The sequence below is a fragment of the Lacerta agilis genome, chromosome 8, assembly GCF_009819535.1.
Source record: "Lacerta agilis isolate rLacAgi1 chromosome 8, rLacAgi1.pri, whole genome shotgun sequence".
Taxonomy (NCBI): Eukaryota; Metazoa; Chordata; class Lepidosauria; order Squamata; family Lacertidae; genus Lacerta; species Lacerta agilis.
The window spans coordinates 1,728,071-1,748,828 of NC_046319.1; the positions used below are offsets into that span (position 1 = coordinate 1,728,071).

The following is a 20,758-nucleotide window of genomic DNA, read 5'->3' on the forward strand; positions in this document are numbered from 1 at the left end:
GCTGTTTGCCTTGGTTTACTTAGCTTGGAAAAACCAGCACCCTCTGCTTCTGTACTCTCAATATGTAATCTCAAGTCTGCACGTAGCTCAGTATTGTCTGCACTTAGCTCAATATTGTCATGGGGAACCTGAAACCAACAGTTGCTAAAGCCTGTGTGGTTTAGTGGTTAAAACATTGGACTGAGATCTGGGAGACCAGAGTTCAAGGCCCCACTCAGGTGTAAAACTCACTGAGTTACCTTGGGCCAGTCACTGTCACTCAGCCTAACCCACCTCACAGGGCTGTTGTGAAGATTAAATGGGGAGAGAGCTCCTTGGAGGAAAGGAGGGGTATAACTGTAATGGAAAGAAAGTAGGCCAGGATTATATCTGAACGTGTGTGTTTGGTGGGGGCTTAGAGGGGATTGGGAAGGATGTGTTTGGTTTCAGGACTGGCCGTTCATCTTGCTTCCTTTCCTCCTTTTGTAGAACCCCATTTTGTGGGCTCGGCCTTCGTCCGGGAGAGCAAAGGCAGTGACAGAGGGGATGACGACAAGGTCTATTTCTTCTTCAGCGAGCGGGCGGTGGAGTACGACTGTGACATAGACCAAGTTGTGGCCCGGGTAGCCAGAGTCTGCAAGGTAGGCGGCACTTCCAGAGGCGATGGAGAGTTTTGGCAGGCCCTGCGCGGCCCGACCACCTCAGAAGACTTCAGCTGTGTCAGAGTCCAAGGCTTGTCTAGTCCAGCAGCCCAAATCAGAGTTAAAGGAAAGATGTATTTTAAAAACCCTAAGGAATTCTTTTATTGCAATGAAACGATTCTCTTACATACAGACACTCCAATAATAAGTCCTTAACAGGACTTCCTCTGATGCAGTATATTTTACCCTCTGGCCAACAACACAGAGGTCTTCGTCAGTGGCCTGATATAGCATCAAAGGAATGAAATGTGAGAAATCTAAAGTATAAAAAACTTTTAAGAGGTCAGCATTTCTAGAATAAAAAACAAACATGCACAAAACAGCAAGAAGCTGATTCTCTTCAAAATTTCTCTTGAAATTTTGCCTGTAAGCTCTTTGAGACAGGGACCTCTCTCCCCACTCTTAAATGTTAATTATCTCTATGCAGGGGGACGTGGGTGGCGCCCGGACTTTGCAGAAGAGGTGGACGACATTCCTGAAGGCACGGTTGTTGTGCTCTATTCCAGAGCAGCAGCTGCATTTCAATCGGATCCAGGGAACGTACACTCTGAGTGGGGATCATTGGCCTGAAACTAGCTTTTTCGGAGTCTTCCAAGCACGCTGGTAAGGCAGCAAAGAACTGCTTTCAGATTTCTCCTGTGGAGCTGATGGCCCTTTGCTCTGCAAAGGCTGAGTGGGTGGGTGGCAGGGCTGCAGGAGTGTAAAGACATCACAAAGTACGAGGATGAGAACAGAATTTAGCTTCCTGAGAATCTTTGCTTTCACTTTTTTTTAAAAAAAAAGCAAGCATCTTGTCCTAAGGCCAGAAACAATATTTGTTGGGTATTGATAGATGGACTATTGATACAACTGAATTATATTAAAAAAAGTTTTTGAAAATGACATTCAGTGAAATTTCCTTAAAACAATATTAAAAAAACTATATATTAGAAATAAAACCATATCCTTTAAAGCACGTGTTCCGTGCCTATAGAAATCTTGGGAATAGGAGGGGTGATCAGACAAGATTTCCAGCGGAACAAGGGTACAACTTCAGTGTGTTATAGGTATCTTTTGGGCACACACACTAATCTGCCCATAGTGAGCAGGACCTGTGCTAGTCATGCACCATGGGGGAAAGAGCAGCCTAAATTGCCTAAATTAATTACATGATTTATGTTGGATTTTGTTCCTGGTGTCCCGTCCCCCCCCCCAAACTTTCTTCCAATGCCAAAAGGAAAGATAAGTGGGGTTGGGTAGGGTTAGAGAGAATGTCATCCTGTTAGTTGGATAACACAGTCAATGAAATGGGAATAATTGCAGGAGTCCCGTTCTTTCCTCAGCCTGTCCTGATATGACAGCAATAAAAAATTCCCAACCTTGATATCTGAAAGGGGAGGTTTGAAATAGTTGATCTTGAATTATTGTTCAATTACTGGATGCTGATAGAATCTGTAAAGGGGGGGTGGCGCAAACTCTCCACAATCACCGACTGGTTAAGCAAAATATAGGACACTACATGGCTGATTTGTTTTTTCTAACTTGTTTTTCTGGAAGCTATTCAAGAAAACAAATATGTTCTTCGAAAAATGGTCATTGTTTATTTGGGGAATAACAAATTCCAAGATAAAAACCAAGGCTAGTGTATGGTTGTTCTTCTATTCTATCATATTAGTTTAGGATTTTATTATGGCAGTCATATCTAACATATATGTATGTAGTTTTCATTAGAACATAATTTCTTTTATTTGTAAATCTTTCTAGTTCAGTACCATTTTTTGTTTGCAACTTCTTATGGGGTTTTTTTGGGGGGGGAGTAACTTTAAAATACGGGATGCGGGTGGTGCTGTGGGTTAAAGCACAGAGCCTAGGGCTTGCTGATCAGAATGTCAGCGGTTCGAATCCCCACAGCGGGGTGAGCTCCCGTTGTTCGGTCCCAGCTCCTGCCCACCTAGCAGTTCGAAAGCAAATAAAAAGTGCAAGTAGATAAATAGGTACCGCTCCAGTGGGAAGGTAAACGGTGTTTCCGTGCACTGCTCTGGTTCACCAGAAGCAGCTTTGTCATGCTGGCCACATGACCCGGAAGCTGTACGCCGGCTCCCTCGGACAATAAAGCGAGATGAGCGCCGCAACCCCAGAGTCGGACACAACCTGACCTAATGGTCAGGGGTCCCTTTACCTTTTAACTCTTTAAAATAAAATCTTCCCAATCTTGCTTGCTCTCTATCACTAAACTTATTTCTCCCGCCCTTACTTTCCTGCAGGGGAGATGTGGATGTTTCTGCCGTCTGTCAATACCAGATTCAAGAGGTGCAGAAAGTGTTTGACGGTCCCTACAAGGAGTACAGTGAGGTAGCACAGAAGTGGGTTCGGTACTCAGACCAAGTGCCCAGTCCTCGTCCTGGAGCAGTAAGTACTTCGAGTGGGAATTGCGAGTGGCTTGCCTGCCCCCCCCCCGCCCCCTGAGAGATGGGGTGCCCAGGTGCTGCCCCCTTCTGGTCTGTGAGGGTAGAAGTGTACCCATCACTCCCTTCTCTCCTAATTTCCTCTTGGGCAGATTGGCTCACAGAGCCCGGGATGGTGCCAATCCTGAGATTGCTTCTCCATATCCAGATTCTTCCAGAGTATGTTTACTTTTTATCACATGTGGTAGATATTCCATGCCTCTACACAGGGCAGGTGGCAGCAACAGGGAAAATGTAGGCACGCATTTGGAAAATGTGGATATGATGGAGCAACTCAGTGGAAATTTCCCTGGTGTTACACGGAAGACTTGGCCTGTCCCCAAGCTTATGTGAATCCCCACCCCAGCTGATGTTGTGATTCCTACATCACAGTGGGTCATACTAGATGACCCTTGGGAGCTCTTCCACCTCAATGGTTCTGGGATGATTCTATGATAATGGGCCAAAGTGCTTTGTGTCCACCTCTTATCCAGGTCCCCAAGCCCAAGCATGATCGGGCTGACAGTTGAGAGTATAGGCAGCTGGGATAGCTCAGTTGGTAGAGCACAAGGCTTTAATCTCAGGGTCATGGGTTCAAGCCCCACATTGGGCAAGAGATTCCTGCATTACAGGGGGTTGGTCATTTCCAACTCTGCAATTCTATTATTATCTATCTGTGTGTGCGTTTTCTCTGGCTGTCTCTCTGTCATAAGTGTCTACTCCTCTAGTGGAAGCTACATTTCCTGGCTTCAAATCCCTGCATCTTTCCCCATGTGCACATTACTTTTCCCAGGTGCCTTCTTATTTAGCCTTGAGGAAAGTGTGCTCTGCACACCAGGATCAACCAATATGGTGCTCTCCAGCTGTTGCTGAACTGCAGTTCCCCGCCTGATTGTGCTGCTTGGGGCTGATAGGAGCTGGAAGGCAATTTCTTCTGTACGCCCTCAGAAGCACTCTTCTTCATGACTGCTTTGCATCCATCATGGCTGGGCCTTGTCAAATTAAAATCATTTTTGCACAGCCAAGGCTTAATCTGTGTCAAAGCATTTTAAACTCTGACCTAAGCCCTGCATCTTCCCTTCCTTCCAGTGCATCACCAACTCCCTGGAGCTGCCTGACAACACGCTCAACTTTGCAAAGAAGCACCCCCTGATGGATAAGGTGGTCCCTCCCCAAGGCAACCGGCCTTTGCTGGTCAAGAAGGAGGCCAACTTCACCCAGCTGGTGGTGGAACGGGTTCATGGCTTGGATGGCAAACCATATGAATTGCTCTACATTGGCACAGGTATGGGATTCTAAGACCCAGAGCACTCTTTGCATGCAGAAGGGTCATAGTTTAACCTCTGACTCATCAAATAAAAGGCTCTTGGTTAGTGAAGGATGGGCAAGCTTCTCTGCAGGAGGTCTTGGAGTGCTGCTGCCTGTCAGAGTAGACCAGGGATAGGGAAACCTGGGGCCCTCAAGATGGTGGACTACCAACTCTCAATGACCATGTTGGCTGAGGCTGTTGGGAGTTGGAGTCCAGCCACATCTGGAAGACCACAGGCTCCCCATCCCTGGTGTACTTGCTTCATAAACTGAAAGTCCACTGCCAGGCAGAGAAGAATGTGTAGGGGGGCTGGCTTTGTATGTCCAGTTGCAGCGCTTCTGCGGATAGGCCAAGTTAGTGCTGCAACCTGCTCCTGGGTTTGGGGGTGGAAATGCCATGTGGAACCCCGCTCTTGAGTCAGATGAGAACAACGTAATTTCAGTTTTGATGCTGGGACGGTTCTTGGAAGGAGTGGCCTGAGGAAGGATGGTAGGGCACCTGCCTTGCATGTAGAATGTCCCAGGATCAACCCCTGACATCTCCAGGAAAGCCTGGGAAAGATTCCTGACCTGGAATCCCAGAGAACTGCTGACCGGCAGTGTCAGCCAGGTGGACCTAATTGCCCTGACTCAAGGCAGCTTCCTAGGTTCCTATGATATGGTAACTGGCAGAGAGAGACAGTGGTCCCTAGGGCAGCTCTGTTCTGGAGGAGGGTGGCCCAGAGAGTGCCTTCCTGTGATGCTTCTTTACCATGACCTCCCTCTCTCTAATTTTCTGAAGATAATGGCTGGCTGCACAAGGCCGTGGTCTTGCCATCGGGTGTCCACCTGATCGAAGAGCTGCAGATCTTTGAGCAAGCCCAGCCTGTCAAGAGCCTAGTGTTGTCCCTGCAGAAGGTAAGAAATGTCCCTGCATGGGCTGGGGTTGGAAACACGGGAGGTGACAGCAGGCAGCAGTCCTTTCCTTGTGGAGTCACAAGGTGTGTCCCCGATCACACCACATGATGGGCAGTGCTGATGCCCACCCAAAAAGCCTTGCTCAAAACAGATTCTACAAGTTAAGACCACTTGCTTTTGCTTTGGCTAATTCTACTTTCAGGATTCAGACATCAAAGGGTTAGTGAGCGGGTCTTTTTGATGAGGGATTGGTGGAATCGTAGTGTTTTGGAGGTGAGAGAATAGTGGGATGTGCTGGTCAGGAGATGAGGGCAGTGCAGCCAAACTGAGCACGACAGGATTGTGGTCAGCCACTGTACACTTTGGGGTTTGCTAAGATTTCATCAGAAACTGCCTGCATGGTTCTCTGCAACCATAAGGACTAGAAACCTGGACTAATGTATGTAAACTTTGATCCACAACATCCCACATTTGGCAGCAGATGTTTGTGCCTCTGCAGCGAGAGCATGCAATAGAGCAACCCAGGGAATGAGGCAGCCCTGACTTTTTCAGTGGTATCTGAAGATTAAGGTGGGAGCAAAGTGGCATGACTCTAGATGCTGCTGCAGTATTGATATTCCCTCTTCCCTCTCACCCCAGAGGGTGCTGTTTGTTGGCTCCAACTCCCACGTTATCCAGCTTCCTGTGGCCGACTGCAGCAAGTATCACAGCTGTTCTGACTGCATCCTTGCTAAGGACCCTTACTGTGCCTGGACGTGGAATGGGAGTCGCTGTGTTCGCATCGATGCTTATGATGGGTAAGAGGCACATCAGTGCATCTGGGAGTGAAGTGGCAAAAGGGGGAGTGAAAAGGAAGGGAAATATGGAGAGCAGTTGTCTGTTTGTGTATGCCCTGAGACATACACATTTCTCAGGAATCTTGTTCAGCTACTCTTCTGTGTCCAGACCTTTGCTGAATGCTTTTTAGTAGCTTCCCCGCCTCCTTGTAACCACCAGGCCTAGAAACTTCTGCAGTTTCTGAGGGTCAGAACTCTGTGCCTGCACAAAAAGAACTTACAGGCATGCAGAATACACTCAACTCTGGTTTTATGGTCCTGTTGCCTTTTATTTAAATAATCTATATCCTGCTTTTCACACATGTCTCAAAGTGGCTTACAAAGAAAAAAAAAACAGACAACATACAAATTTTAAAACAAAGGTGACCACCAGCTTTTCCTTGGTATTGTGGTGCTGTTCCTTAGCTTTGTTCCCTCTGTCTTTGTGGCAAAACATCTTCTGATGAACTGTCTTTTGGCTCTTTTAGGACCTCGCTGCTGTTCCAGGATTTGGGAGTGGAGCCTGGGATTTGCAGCCCCCTGCGCACATCAAAATCAGGTCAGTCCTCCTCTGCAATTTTCAGGTAGTGTTGTGTTGTGGTTACTCTGTGGACTCCTTGTGGGCACCTGTGGTTTCAGCATTGTGGTCCTTCAGTGACAAGACAAGCTTAACTAGGGTGATTGTGTGTTTCAAATGGTCAGTTGCAACTCCAAAGCCAGCCTCTTCATAGGAAATGCCACAAAATCGAGACAGTCTTACTCACCCCTCGTGCCAAGTGCAGGAAACACTCCAGCTTTCATCAGTAGCTCTGGAGCAATGTCCTCAGTTGTCTCCACACCACACACCTCCTTTTTATCCTCACAGCAACCCTGTGAGGTAGGTTGGGCTAAGCAAAAGCGTCAGGCCTAGGGTCACCCAGGGAGCTTCATAGCCAAGTGAGGATTTGACCCTGGGGCTACCCTGGTGTGCTGTATCATGCAACCACGAACTCTCACAGGCTGCCCCTGGATGGACTCTCGCTGCAAGGAGGTTTGGTTGGTTTTCTGAGAGCAGCCCTGGGACTTGCCTCTTGATCAAAACTCACATGACATTTAGTCCTCCGTCTGCAAATCCTTCTAGAAATGGTGGTGGGAGCCTGTGGGCACATAATTTGAAGCACAACAGAACAGAATTAGACAAGAGGCTGCCTGATCAGAATGTCTATACTAGGTCACTTTCACACAATACATTTAAAGTCAGGCATCAGCAAGGTTATCTGGCCGTGGGCCGGACATGCGCAGCACGATGCCAGAAATCACGTCTGCGCATGTCCCCAGCACCGGATATCGCTTCTGCACATGCCCAGACGCCTGCGCAGAAGCGATTTTCGGCATCTGTGCATGCGCAGATGCCATTTCTGGTGCCACTCAGCGAGTCCCTGCTCCACACCAGTTCAGCGCAGCGCACGGGGGACTTGCCAAGCGGGTGGCTCGTGGCCGGTTAAACGGCCTTCATGGGCCGCATCCAGCTCATGGGCCGGAGGTTGCCGATGCCTGTTTAAAGTGCTATGATACCACATTAAACAGTCCTGGATCCCCCCCCCCCCCAGGATTCTGGGAACTGTAGTTCGTTGAAGGTGCTGAGAGTTGTTTGGAGACCCCTTTTCCCCTTGAGAGCTACAATTCCCAGAGTGGTTTAAGAGTCAGTCGCAGGGAATTCTGGGAATTGTAGCTCCGTGATTGATGAAGACCTGACTTTTTGAAAAGGACTTTGGTTATTGGGGTAAATTTTTGCTAGATTAGTTCTATGTTTCTTCTTAGCTGCTGGAATTCATTAAAGAGGTTGGATGTTGTTAATTTATTGCTTTGAATATAGTTCAAGTCAGTACAGCATGAGATACTTAATCTCAGGGTCTTGGGTTCGAGCCCCACGTTGGGCAAAAAGCTTCCTGCATTGCCAGGGGTTAGATTACCCTCATGGTCCCTTCAGCTCTGCAGTTCTATGATTCTGTGATGCTATACTGAGTAGGGCTGCCATACACCCGGAATTTCCCAGACATAGCTGGGATTCGTCTGCCGGAAACAGCGTCTGGGCAGAATTACTGAAATTCAGCCAATATGTCCAGGAAACCCCAGGCATAGAGCAACTATGTTGGAAGTGTTGATATTTTGGCAAATTTCATTTTAAAAAACCTCAAAAACATTTTTTAAAAAGCTCAACAACTTTGCTCTTTTTGCTTTTTGTAATATGGCAACCCTAATATTGAGGTTTGTCAGGGATTACATGTTTCTTTGGACAAACAGGTGGGATAGACATTTTTAAAATGTGTGCCACTCTTTAGGTTCTTGGGAGGGACATACAGGATACAAATGCAATATACAAAGACACTGCTGTTTTTTTTAATTTCTGCTTGTGGGATTCCAGGGTGCTTTTGTTTGGAAGCAAGAAAATCCTGTGCTTCGTAGACTGCGGGGAGCCCTGTCTGTTGGCAGCAGAATAGCTAGGCGTGATGTCCTCCCCCGTCTCTTGCTCATCCTCTCCTTTCTCTCTGCAGGAACCAAAGTAATTCCTAAGAACATCACGGTGATGGTGGGCACAGACCTGGTCCTGCCTTGCCGCCCAACCTCCAACCTGGCCCAGGCTCGCTGGACCTTCAATGGGCAGGAGTTGCCAGAGGAGCGGGACTCGGTTCTGTACGATGCCCACCTCAAGGCGCTGATCATCTTGGGCACCGGTCTGAAGCACACCGGGCTGTACAGGTGTGTCCAGCTGGAGGAACGCAATGAGCTGATGTCCGAGAGCTACGTGGTCACCGTGGTCTCTGGACCGGCCATGTCTCTGGAAGCACGAGCCCCTCTGGAGAACCTGGGCCTGGTGTGGATGGTTGTGATCGCTCTGGCCGCTGTGTGCTTGGTGCTTCTGTTGGTGGTGCTGTCCCTGCGGCGCAGGCTAAAGGAAGAGCTGGAGAAGGGCTCCAAGGCCATCGAGAGCACCTTGGTCTACCCCATCGAGCTGCCCAAGGAGGCAAAGAGCCCCACCTTCATTCCCAGCACCACCTCGGACTCGGACGAGAAGCTGTGGGACCCAGCCAGCTACTACTACTCTGACGGGTCCCTGAAGATCGTCCCAGGCCATGCCGTGTGCCAGAACGGAGGCACCACGCCCTCTCCCACCACCAATGGCATCCCCGGGCAGCCCCTGCAGTCTCCCCCGCTCCACTCGCCCAACCGCATCAACCTGGGCAACATCCGCGGCTCCTCCTCCAACGGCTACATCCGCCTCAACCTGGGCGCCGAGGAGCGGCCGGACTACAGCGACCTGGCTGAGGAGCTGCGCCGGAAGCTCAAGCAGAGGCAAGCGCTGCCTGACTCAAATCCCGAGGAGTCGTCCGTATGAGCAGCCCATGGACTGGGCCTGTGTTATTTCTCAACTACCTCATAAACTAGGCCGGGATCACTGCCCCTGGCTGGTTCTACTTTTTTTAAGAAAAGAAATCCTATTTAAATACTTCCTTCAGACACTTCGGCCCCCAGTTTTTATACACTGCCAAGCCCCCACTACAGGCTGCTCCTGCCTCATTCAGTGTTTTCAGCTGTGCTTCCTTCTGAGAAATCCCCAGGACTTTGTGGGAGGTGTGTTCAACTCTTCCTTTGCCTTGGATGGTGAGCCTGAACCTCACTGGAGACTTAACCATTGGACTGGAAGACCCAGTAATTCAGGCCTGTTCGCTCTCCCCCCCCCCCCGCAACGGCTCTGTGGCTGATGGCAGTGCGGACAGCAATAGGCAGGGCAGAGTCTCGTTCTCAGTACACAGCCGCCGTTGGGTCCATGCAGTAGTTATGTTTGTCGCTTCCCTCTCCTGTGCTGACCAGGAAACAACCGGCGATATGCAATAGTTGGGCCAGGGTAGCTGAGAGCCTGTGCCCCCACCCATGCCTCCAAAGGAAACACTGAGGATTAACATGAAGATGTATAAATCCCCTCCCCCCCCCCGGAGTAATGCCGCAAAGGGGGGCCTGCATGTGTGGGGCTGGGCCTTTTCAAGCTTGGATGTCTTGGTGAGAGCGAAAAGGGGTTGGGGTTGGGAAGGTGGCGCAGGGAAGAACGGAGTTCTGGGGGAGACTTGCAATAACTGAGCTGGAGGCTGCTTTGCCTGGAAAAGACCCACCTTTTGTCAAGGGGTGGGCCAGAGGGTGGAACCACCAGGGAAGCTGGGTCTGCCCAAGGGATGGTGGTGAGGTCAAGGCAGAAAGTTTTGAGTGGCAATCTCCCATCCTGCTAAAGCTTTTCAGGCTTATGTTCAATTCAGTGGGGGCTTGTGCAGGAGATCTCCCCAGTAAATCACACCCTTCCCGGTCTGTGTGGCGCCCTCCAGATCTGCCACCTGTTGTGACCACTTTTACTTACCCCGTGGTAAGACTTGCTTCTGGAAGGAGAGAGAACCCGTGTGTGTGTGTGTGTGTGTGTGTGTGTGTGTGTGAGAGAGAGAGAGAGAGAGAGAGAGAGAGAGAGAGAGAGAGAAATGCCTCTTCCTTCAAAGCAATTGACTGCTGTGACTAAACTGAGCTTCCTCCCTTCTTTTTGGGGGAATGAGGAGCATGCAGTGTAGATACCCCCACCCCCCTGGCTGTATCCCTGCCTGGTAACCAAGCCCTCAACACAGCCAGACCCTTCCCCTAATCCTGCATGCCTCACACCACTGCCAGCAGCTGACTTCACCCCCTCCTCTCTTTTTACCCTTTTTTAAGCCAAGAAAAACCCCATGTAAATAATAAGAGGGGCCTCTTGATAACAAGGGTCTCTTGCTTGCCCCTGCCCCCCTCCCCCAGGCAATTCGTGTAATTTATTTGTTACTGAAATATATTTGATGTAAATATCTGAATTTTTATATTAATAATAAAATGGAGAATAAGAATAACATGATGAGTACCGTGTTCATTGGGGGGGGGGTGTTTTCTCTTCCATTGCACAACATGCCTTCTCAGGAGGAGAGTGTGCATTATATGTTATTAATAATAATTGATGGCAGGAATAATATTGTTAAAACCTCATTGGGTGTACACTGCATTTTACAGAACAGAAGAGGTCCTTGTCCCAAGCAGACTGCAATCTAAATCTAGACAGGAGAAGTAGGGAGAGAGCAGAAAATTGGGAGAAAAAAAGGTGAATGTGGTGTGTATCCAGGACCAGCCCTACTCGAGAGCAGACCCATGGACATTAAATGGCATGGCTAACTTAAGTTTATTGTTTTCAGTGGATCTCTCCATCACATTTGGAAGAGGAGAGAGAGAGAGGAGAGAGAGGAGAGAGAGAGAGGCAAAGGCAAGGGCCATATATTGGGATATGGTGGTGGGTGGTTTCTGATTGTCTCTTCTCGAAAATAAAACCCTGACAAATCGCTGTGTGATTATACTAACCTTGCCAAACTCCAGGCATTTTTTTACAACACCCCAGTGTATCTAGAGGTGACGTAGTTCAAAATACCTCAAGGGCACAAGGTTGGGTGAAGGTTGGGTTTTCTGCAGTTTTTTTTTATTCCTGGCTATGATGCATCTCAGATGATGAATTGCCCAGACAGGACAAAACTCTTCTTTTCTGCCCCGTGGAGGCCACTCCTGGATATCTCGCTGTCCTTTCGTTAGCTTTCCCGTCAACTGGGCCTCTTTCCCTGCGATCTTCGGGCCTGCCCTTGTGACAGCCTGCCAGTCTTTCCCCTTTCGCTTGTGAGCTCATGGAAACAGAACAGGCAGGGCTATAAAAGGGCATTTCTCTGTTCCCAGCACTCCAGAGGGCCAAGCAGGGAGGAGAGGGTGGGGTGGGGTGGGAGAGCCTGGTTCTCCCCGCTAGGGGAGGAAAGAACCAGAACTCCCAGGAAGCAGCTCTCTGGGCTTCCGTTGTCACAACTGCCAGTTTAATGCATTCCCCGCTGCTGTTGATTTGAACACGCATTTATAATGTATTAAGGATGGAAGTAATGGTGTGTGTTGCAACAGATTTCTCCTCCCCAACTTATCCTGCCTTGATTCCCTTGTAGCTTCCAGTCTGGGAAAATAATCCGTAGTACCGTTTCCCCCTGCTACACATGAGGCACAGATCAGCTAACAATAACCTTGCAATGAAGAGATGAAATTGGGTGTTTAAAAAGGATTTGCCAGTTAGCTTCTGGAGTGGAACGTGGAATCTCAAGATATCGTACTTCCCCAGCTTGTGACCTATTTTGACATCTCAGCATTCAGTTCCTTAGTTTTATAGCACTTACGACTTCTTTGCCAAGAGCAAGGAAGGCCGGTTAGTGTTTTTGTGTGTATCAATTAACATGCTGCTTCATCAAAAAATAGACTTGTCTCCACCGCCAAAAGAATTTAAAATCTACATTGGGGGTTAGGGTTAGGGTTGGGGGTAGGGTTAGGGTTAGGGTTGAGGTTAGGGCTAGGGTTGAGGTTAGGGTTAGAGTTAGGGGTAGGGCTGGGGGTAGGGTTAGGGTTAGGGTTGAGGTTAGAGTTACGGTGAGGGTTAGGGTTAAGATTAAGGTTAGGTTAGGGTTGAGGTTAGGGTTAGAGTTAGGGTTAGGGTTGAGGTTAGGGTTAGAGTTAGGGTTAGGGTTGGGGGTAGGGTTAGGGTTGAGGTTAGGGCTAGGGTTAAGGTTACGGTGAGGGTTAGGGTTAGGGTTGAGGTTAGGGTTAGGATTAGGGTTATGGTTATGGTTATGGTTATGGTTATGGTTGAGGGTTAGGGTTGGGGTTAGGGTTGAGGGTGAGTTTAGAGTTAGGGTTAGGGTTGAGGTTAGGGCTAGGGTTAGGGTTAGGGTTAGGGTTGAGGTTCGAGTTAGGGTTGAGGTTAGGGTTAAGGTTAGGGTTAGGTTAGGGCTAGGGTTAGGGTCATAGCTGTCAACTTTCGGATTTGAAAATAAGGGATCAGCATCCTCACCTATGACAGTCACATGGCAGTGGTGGGCGGAGCCAGAAGCAAAAGTGGGCGGAGCAGCTAGAACGCGGGCATGGTGCAGTAGACTGACAGGGTGCCTGTGGGAGACTGGTTCAGATTCCTGCTCAGTCATAAAGCTCACTACTGGGTGGCCTTGAGAAGATTGCTATCTCAACTGAACGTAGCTTCTCCTTGAGATCCCAAAACACCTTGGCAAGGAATACTGTTCGCTTCAAATTCATCCCCTGGGATAAAGCCTGTGTAAAATCTACACATGCTTTATGTGTGCACCTATTCCAACATCTGCACATGTGTGTTTGCACATATGGGGTTCATGTAATTCTGCATGCACCTGTAGAGAGATCTGGATGCTTTTGCAATTTTTTCCTCCCTTTCTGGCACGGTGCATGCATGTGTATCTAGTTGCACAAACTAGGGTGCCTCACTATCCGGCTGCGCACCCTCCTCCCGGCCTCCTTCCAGCACCCACCTCATTGCTCTGAAGCCTCCTGAGTGGGAGCAAGAAAGAAGAGGAGGAGGAGGCGGCAGGTGCGGAGCACGGTGCCCCTTCGGTGCAAAAGATGTGGGGGCAATTTGGCGCATGGAGGATGTCCCCTCCGTCCCTCCCTCACCCTTGCAAGCTTGCATCGTGCACACACACGCACACACCTCCGCCCCCGAACCCATCTCCACCCGGAATCTTACGGGGGAGGGGGAATAACAAAGCGGCAGACATTACCTATGGCCGAGCCTCAGATCAGCTGGGCGTGCAGGCGGGCAGCTCAGCCCACCCGGCAGTAACGGTGGCCGCGATTGAAGGAGGCGGGATGAGGGAGAGGAGGGTGGGAGAGAGAGGGAGGCAGGCGGGATCCCTGTGTTGGCGGGGGTTGGGGGGAGAGGCAGAAGCGCAGGACGAGAAGGGGAGCGGGCGAGAGCAAGGGGCAGCAGGCTGGGCAACTGAACGGGCCAGGAGTCACCCAACCGCAGCGGGCGCTTTCCGCGCCAGGGCCAGCCCTTCTGCAACATCGTAAGCAATGGTTGTTGTTTTTTTTCTTTGAAGAGTGCCTCTGAGCATGTGCGAAAAGCCTCTTTCCCACCAGAGGCGGTCGAAGGATAGGAGCAGTGGGTGCGCGGTTCTGGCACAGCAGCCAGCCGGGGAGGACAGAGAGAGAGAGCTTGGCCGGGCTGCCGATGGAGCACTCCCCCCAGCGGCTTCTCGCTCGCTCTCCTGCTCCGCTCGCAGCCGAGGGAAGCGCTGACGGCTTGTCTCTCCTCCCCCCGGGCAATTCCCGGACCTCTGGCCTGGGCGGAGGGGAAACCCCGAGAGGGAGGGGCTCCACCTCCACCTCCCAGCGCCTCCTCCGGTTTTCCCAGGCCGAGGAGCACCCGTCGCTCGAACAGCCAGCTTCAGCAGCCTTCCTCTGCAAACAAGCTGTTGAGCGGGGGGACACGTTTCTCGGCTGGGTTCACACAACCCGGGAATATACGGGTTTTTGATTCATCCGGGACAGCAGCGGGAAATGCATTAAAAACGGGAGAATCCCGGCCAATACGGGATACTTGACAACACTGGTTAGGGTTGAGGTTAAGGGTTAGGGTTAGGGTTAGGGTTAGGGTTAGGGGTTAGGGGTTAGGGTTAGGGTTAGGGTTAGGGTTAGGGTTAGGGTTAGGGTTAGGGTTAGGTTTAGGGTTGAGGTTAGGGTTAGGGTTAGGGTTAGGGTTAGGGTTAGGGTTGAGGTTAGGGTTAGGGTTAGGATTGAGGTTAGGGTTAGGGTTAGGGTTAGGGTTAGGGTTGAGGTTAGGGTAGAGGTTAGGTTTAGGTTTAGGTTTAGGTTTAGGTTTAGGGTTGAGGTTTGGTTAGGGTTAGGGTTAGGGTTAGGGTTAGGGTTGAGGTTAGGGTTAGGCTTGAGGTTAGGGTTAGGGTTTAGGGTTAGGGTTTAGGGTTTAGGGTTGAGGTTAGGGTTAGGGTTTGGGTTTGGGTTTGGGTTTGGGTTTGGGTTTGGGTTTGGGGTTTGGGTTTGGGTTGATGTTAGGGTTAGGGTTAGGCTTAGGGTTGAGCAATGAAGTTACACCTTACATAGGCTTTGCTGGAATTGGCAATGAAGATAAAGTCAAAGGCTTTTTGATCCTTACAACACCCCTGTAATGAAGTTTTGTATTACTGTCAAGTTGTGGAGGATGAGGCCCCTATTGTTGCTTAGCTCAGACCACAATAGCGAGTTCATAGCACAGGCCAACCCTAGGACACAAAATATTAAAAAGGCTGACCACGGAATTCCGACACCAGAGGGGAAACGGTGTATGAGAACTGGAAGAAACATATAGGTATTTGATAAGATGTGATTTATTAATATTTGAAATTGGAATCAGACAATATATAGGCTACAGTATTAGAAGATAAGTTAAGAGAGGATATAAGAAGCTGAGACGTGTAATGTAATGTTTAGTTTGATAAGAATAAGATTTGAAATATGTTGATTTGATTGTAAGATTAAGATTAGGTGTAAGAAAGAAGATGTTACAAGGTTACAAAGTTCCTAAAGAAGATTAGAAATGAACGCAGAAGAGAGGACGTGAGGAAGTCCCAAACTAAGGATTATAAAAAGGATAAGGATGTATAAATGTTTGTTTGTGTGTATTTGTTTTGTAGTTTTTGTAGTGTTTGTATTTGTATTTTGTGTATGTTTATTATTAAAATCCAATAAATTCTTATTTAAAAAAAGAAAAAGGACACAAAATGCAACTGTCCGCCACTACTGTGTAAATGAATCAAGGCACGCTACCCGTAGAGCCATTAAATCCAGAATCAAAAATTTGCTACCTGTACCACAGGGCAGTGTGGAATCCTGGCAGTAACCAAACTTGCCTTGGTGTTGCATTTGGCATCCTTGCTTTCTAAGTCAGCAGTGACTGGTGACCGTTGGCACTGGCGGCATGGACAGCAGGGAAGCCTATGACAGGTGAGTCCAGAGCCACACTATTCATCCTCCCATGAACTCCCGGAGCTGTAGTTTGCTAAGGGCGCTAAGAGTTGTTAGGAGACCCCTGTTCCCCTCCGGGAGTTGCAGAGTGGTTTACAACCAATCCCTCTTAACAGAGAACTATGGGAGGGGAGTAGGGGACTCCTAACAACTCTCAGCACCCTTAATAAACTATAGCTCCCAGAATCCTTTGGGGAAAGCCATGCCTGTTTCATGGGCTTTAAATGGAGGGTGTGAATGAGGCCGAAGAAGGTGGGAGAGTGCCTCATTTGCCATAGCAGAGCAACCTTCATTGTGGCTCGCCATATCATTTCCCCAGCATGGAATAAGCGGGTTACTTTCTTCCCTTTTTGTTTATTGATTTTAAAAATGATTTGTGGGGGGAAACCCCTAAGCAAGGCTCTTATGGCAGTACTGTATGAGGCAAGGCTGGGCTAATTCCTTAGTTTTTCACCTATTCATCTTAAACTAATAGATCCCTTTTGCACTGTGCTCTCTTTTTCCGCACCTTGGCAAAAGCAGCCGGACTCTATGGCTCCATCACCAGAGCTGTTCTGGGCTCCTCCTCCTGACTCTGCCCCACTCCCATCCAGCTGCCATTTTTTCCCCCAAGACCTGGCAACCCTCTAAAAACACACTCAGGTGCTGAGTGCTGATGGCGTTGTACTCAAAACAGAGCCCTTTAGAAAGAAGAGAGAGATAACAGCATGCTAAGGTTCAAAACGAAACAAAACAGAATCATAAAATTGTTGAGTTAGAAGGAATTCCAAAGGTCAATGCAGGAATCACAGCTAAAGGATCCCTGATAGAAGGCCATCCAGCCTCCATTTAGAAACCTCCAGTGAAGGAGAGTCCACCTCCTTTGAGATAGTCCATTCCACTGTCAAACATCTTTTACCGCCAGGAAGTTCAACCAGCTCAGCTCAATAAGGACTGAGCATGGTCTGCACCCACAGAATGCTGAACGTTAGTTGGAAAAGGAAAGCAGAGAACTGGGTGGGGTCAAATGGAGTTTCCTGGTGGAGAGCAAGGAACCCTTCTATTAGGGTTCGTTGCAAGTCTCTCTTAACAGATAAATAATAACCATATGTCTTCTAAGATTCACTTGTGTAAGAAGTAATAACAGAGGCAGCCCCAATAGAAATGGCGGGAAAAGGTCCAGATAAGAGCTGTCACAGTGTGACATTGGAATGGGTTTGGAGATGTGTGTTTTTATAGGGTTTGAACTCATGAAACAGATGCATACAGTAAAAGAGGCCTCATCCATCTATATATGTCTGCAGGCAAAGGATGGGAAATGGGTGATGCTCTGTTGACTCTTCCCAGTCTGCGGGGGGGGGGGGGGGAGGTCTCACTTTGGCAAATATTCTTTTCCCATGGCCTTAGGTTGCCTTGATAGTTCCTTTGTTATGCCCGTCCTGTCCAATTAAAAAGAAACAGCTGGATTTCAGGCAGAAGCATGAAGCAAATTTGGAAAGAGCAGTGCACTTTGGGGTCATGTGGCTGGCGAGGCCCAGAGCCCTCTTTCGAGAACTGAACACCAACCTGGTCCCCTCCAGAGGTGTTGGGGCACATCACTCATCGGTCCCAGTGGTGTTGGGGAGGGCTAGTGACTATTCTTGGCAGGGGATGTGATAGGCCTGAGGTCTGCAGGACTTCCCCATCCCAGCAACCAATCCCACCCCCGAAAGGAAAAGAACGACAACTGGCAGAGGAAACAGAGGCAGCATCCTCTCATCAGTGTCTTCAGCTGAGCAAGAAAAAGAACCCAGGCATTCTGGCTCCCAAGCACACACACACATTCCCCCATTATTATTTGAGCACAGATGGCTTCCCATTGCCTGCCCTCGGCTTTTGTGCTGAAACACAACTCCCATGCCACGTTCTAAATACATCCCACCAGTAAAGACTGGGCTAAAACTGTTTTGCCCTGCATGCTCCTCGTTTTATGGGTTTGAAGGATGGGATATGTCTCTGTGTGTGCCAAAGCTGTGGGCAGCAGACCAGGATGAAATTGTCTATGTATTCTGTCTGCGCCCCCCCCCCCCCCTATTTTAAATTGTAATATGTCAGGTGTCTTCCCTGGGTGAACTAGAGAGGTACTGAACTGACACAGAGCATTTCGCAGCTGCTTCACACACATTGAAACTGGTTGATTTGTTTCATCTACATTTTGAGAAGGAGGTGAAATTCCGTTAGGTGGGAATCATCGTTTCCACCCACCATTTTGTTTCCCACAAAAACGCCTGTCCGAGGAGCTTTTTCGATTGGGGGGAATTCAACCATGAGAAAAAATGGCTGCGACTTATAGTCGGCAGCAGCAGAATATTGAGAGAAACTTACGCTTGCTTTTTACACAGTGGGCGGATTGTTCCCCAAGCAACTCCTTTTATTCATGAGGTGCACTACAGTTAAATACTTCCCTCCAAAAGGACAATGACTGAAGCAAGCTTATTAAAAATATAAAGTCACAGTGTGTCGTTTCATGAAATCCTATTTTTAAACTTGAACTGCAAGAAAAAACATTTTTTACATGTGGGCAAACAAACAAACAAATATGATTCATTCAAAAGCAGATACAAAGACTTTTGGGAGGGGGAGGGGGGCAGAACCAAAGATTGCCAGTGAATCCTATGCGAGAATCAGAAGCAAGCCCCATTGAGCTCAATAGTTTACTCCCGACTAAATGTGCTGAAGAATCAGCTATAGTTTTGGGAGGGGCCATTTCACAAAGGCATTGATCCTCAAATTGCTGGGACAATTTTGTAAGTTTTTGGTCCAATGTCTGCTTCTCCCCAGCCCTGGCTAGAGCCTCGTTTTTAGGCACCTCAGCTGCAGGCACCCGTTCCTTAGTGCCAGGTGGGAGTGAGAAGCTGAGGCAAAGGAATGGCTATTCAGGACTGGTCTTCCTGATAACAGCAGCAGAGTTAGGATCCCTTTTCCTTTACAGTGTGCACGAAGCAAATGGCCATTTGGAAAAGGAATACAGAATGCAGCAAACTGTTTGAAAAGCCTTTGAGCTTTGATTTCGTTCCAAAAAAGACCAGTGGCTTGTATTGATGAACCAGCCTATTCTGGCTGTTTACAGCAGCCTTGGGCAGCCTGATGCCCTCCAGATGTTCTGGACTACAACTCCCATCAGCCCCAGACAGCTGGACTGGTAGTCCAAAACATCTGGAGGGCACCAGAATACCCAAGCCTGTAAAGTCAATTCTGTGCTGCCAGGAAATGACCCCTTTACCGGCCTTCGCCCCTTCCTTGCAGAATGAGCCATGTTGCTGCTCAGCAGGGGGCTGAGGCAGATTCACTCTGGGCAGATGAAGCAGCCTGCGTCAGAAATAGCCCGGACACAGCCCTGTAGATGTAAACAAAGGCGAGAGGGGCTGGGAAAAGCACTGTCCCATAAGCAGATTTGGCCTCCTTCCTAGCCTTTCCCACAAGCTGCAGGAACAGACTGGTGCTGGTGGGCCCCTTGGAGCAATGGCTGAGAGATCGCTCTGGCCCCGTCCTCTCCAGAGTTTAACTTGGCCACTCTCCAGATGACTAATCTTAATTGAATGGCCGTGAGGGGAAAGCGGAGGAAAGAATCCACGCCACCACACCAAACTGTCCAGCCACAGCATGAGAATTTCAGGCTTAGGAAATGTGGAGAATTGGCAATTCCTGAGTCTAATGCAGGAGGGACAGCAAGGTATTTTCAGATAACGGCTGCTGTGCCGTTTGAGAAAATGGGGGCAACTGACTTTAAACCCTAGAAATCAAAACAGTATGTTCACACACCAGCTTCCTTCTCTGCTCTTCAGTCTCTTCCACATTAGGGCCCTCTAAGTTTAGTGATACTGAGAGCCAGTGTGGTGTAGTGGTGAAGAGCGGTAGACTCGTAATCTGGGGAACCGGGTTCGCGTCCCCGCTCCTCCACATGCAGCTGCTGGGTGACCTTGGGCTAGTCACACTTCTCTGAAGTCTCTCAGCCCCACTCACCTCACAGAGTGTTTGTTGTGGAAGAGGAAGGGAAAGGAGAATGTTAGCCGCTTTGAGACTCCTTCGGGTAGTGATAAAGCGGGATATCAAATCCAAACTCCTCCTCCTCCTCCTCCTCCTCCTCCTCCTTCTTCTTCTTCTTCTTCTTCTTCTTCTGTTTTATTTTCCCTTTTTTTGCAACTAGCTGGAAGCAGGTCAACCTCTGTGACTTCCATGTGGCAGTTAATTTGTGTTTCTTTTAGAATGCATGTTTATTAAGCATTCTGCATCCACCCTGATCTGTTTGCACAGGGGAGGGAATGAGCCAGGTCTCCCAAGCTGATCCAGAGGACAGAGGTTCCTACAGGCACAGGTGGTCCTTCCATTTTCCTGGCCCAAAACTATGTAGGGCCAGAGTGGCCACGTGATGTCCCCCTGACCTCTCTGTCATGCCCACAAAACTCTCCCCAGGCCACCCCACCCTCTCCACAAGCATTTTTCTCTGGCTGGAAAGCATCCTTGAACTTCCTCCTGCTTGCCTGCGTGGAAAGGGGAGAGGATTGTGCATGGAAACTATAGGCTGCTGTGCAAAGGAAACATTTACATTTGCTGCCCCACCCACTTTTGCTTCTGGTCCCACCCCCACCCACCCCCCCATAGCTGTTAACTTTTCCCTTTTCTTGTGAGGAATCCTATTCGGAATAAGGGAATTTCCCTTAAAAAAGGGAAGAGTTGACAGCTATGCCACCCCCACTGGGGGCTGACCAGAAGCAGATGCATCCCTTGGGCT

The 20,758-nt window shown here is 48.9% G+C and overlaps 1 protein-coding gene across 1 annotated transcript in view; it reads left to right on the forward strand.

Annotated features, from left to right (window-relative positions):
* SEMA4C (semaphorin 4C) overlaps nt 1-9,849 on the forward strand; it is a 58,651-nt gene extending 48,802 nt beyond the window's left edge. The window contains exons 8-15 of the mRNA XM_033159009.1: nt 469-620; nt 1,108-1,283; nt 2,924-3,068; nt 4,193-4,388; nt 5,193-5,308; nt 5,948-6,105; nt 6,612-6,682; nt 8,658-9,849. Coding sequence (XP_033014900.1) covers nt 469-620; nt 1,108-1,283; nt 2,924-3,068; nt 4,193-4,388; nt 5,193-5,308; nt 5,948-6,105; nt 6,612-6,682; nt 8,658-9,499 — 1,856 coding nt within the window. The 3' untranslated portion in view covers nt 9,500-9,849. The remainder of the gene's footprint in view (nt 1-468; nt 621-1,107; nt 1,284-2,923; nt 3,069-4,192; nt 4,389-5,192; nt 5,309-5,947; nt 6,106-6,611; nt 6,683-8,657) is intronic.
* Nucleotides 9,850-20,758: the final 10,909 nt, after the last annotated feature.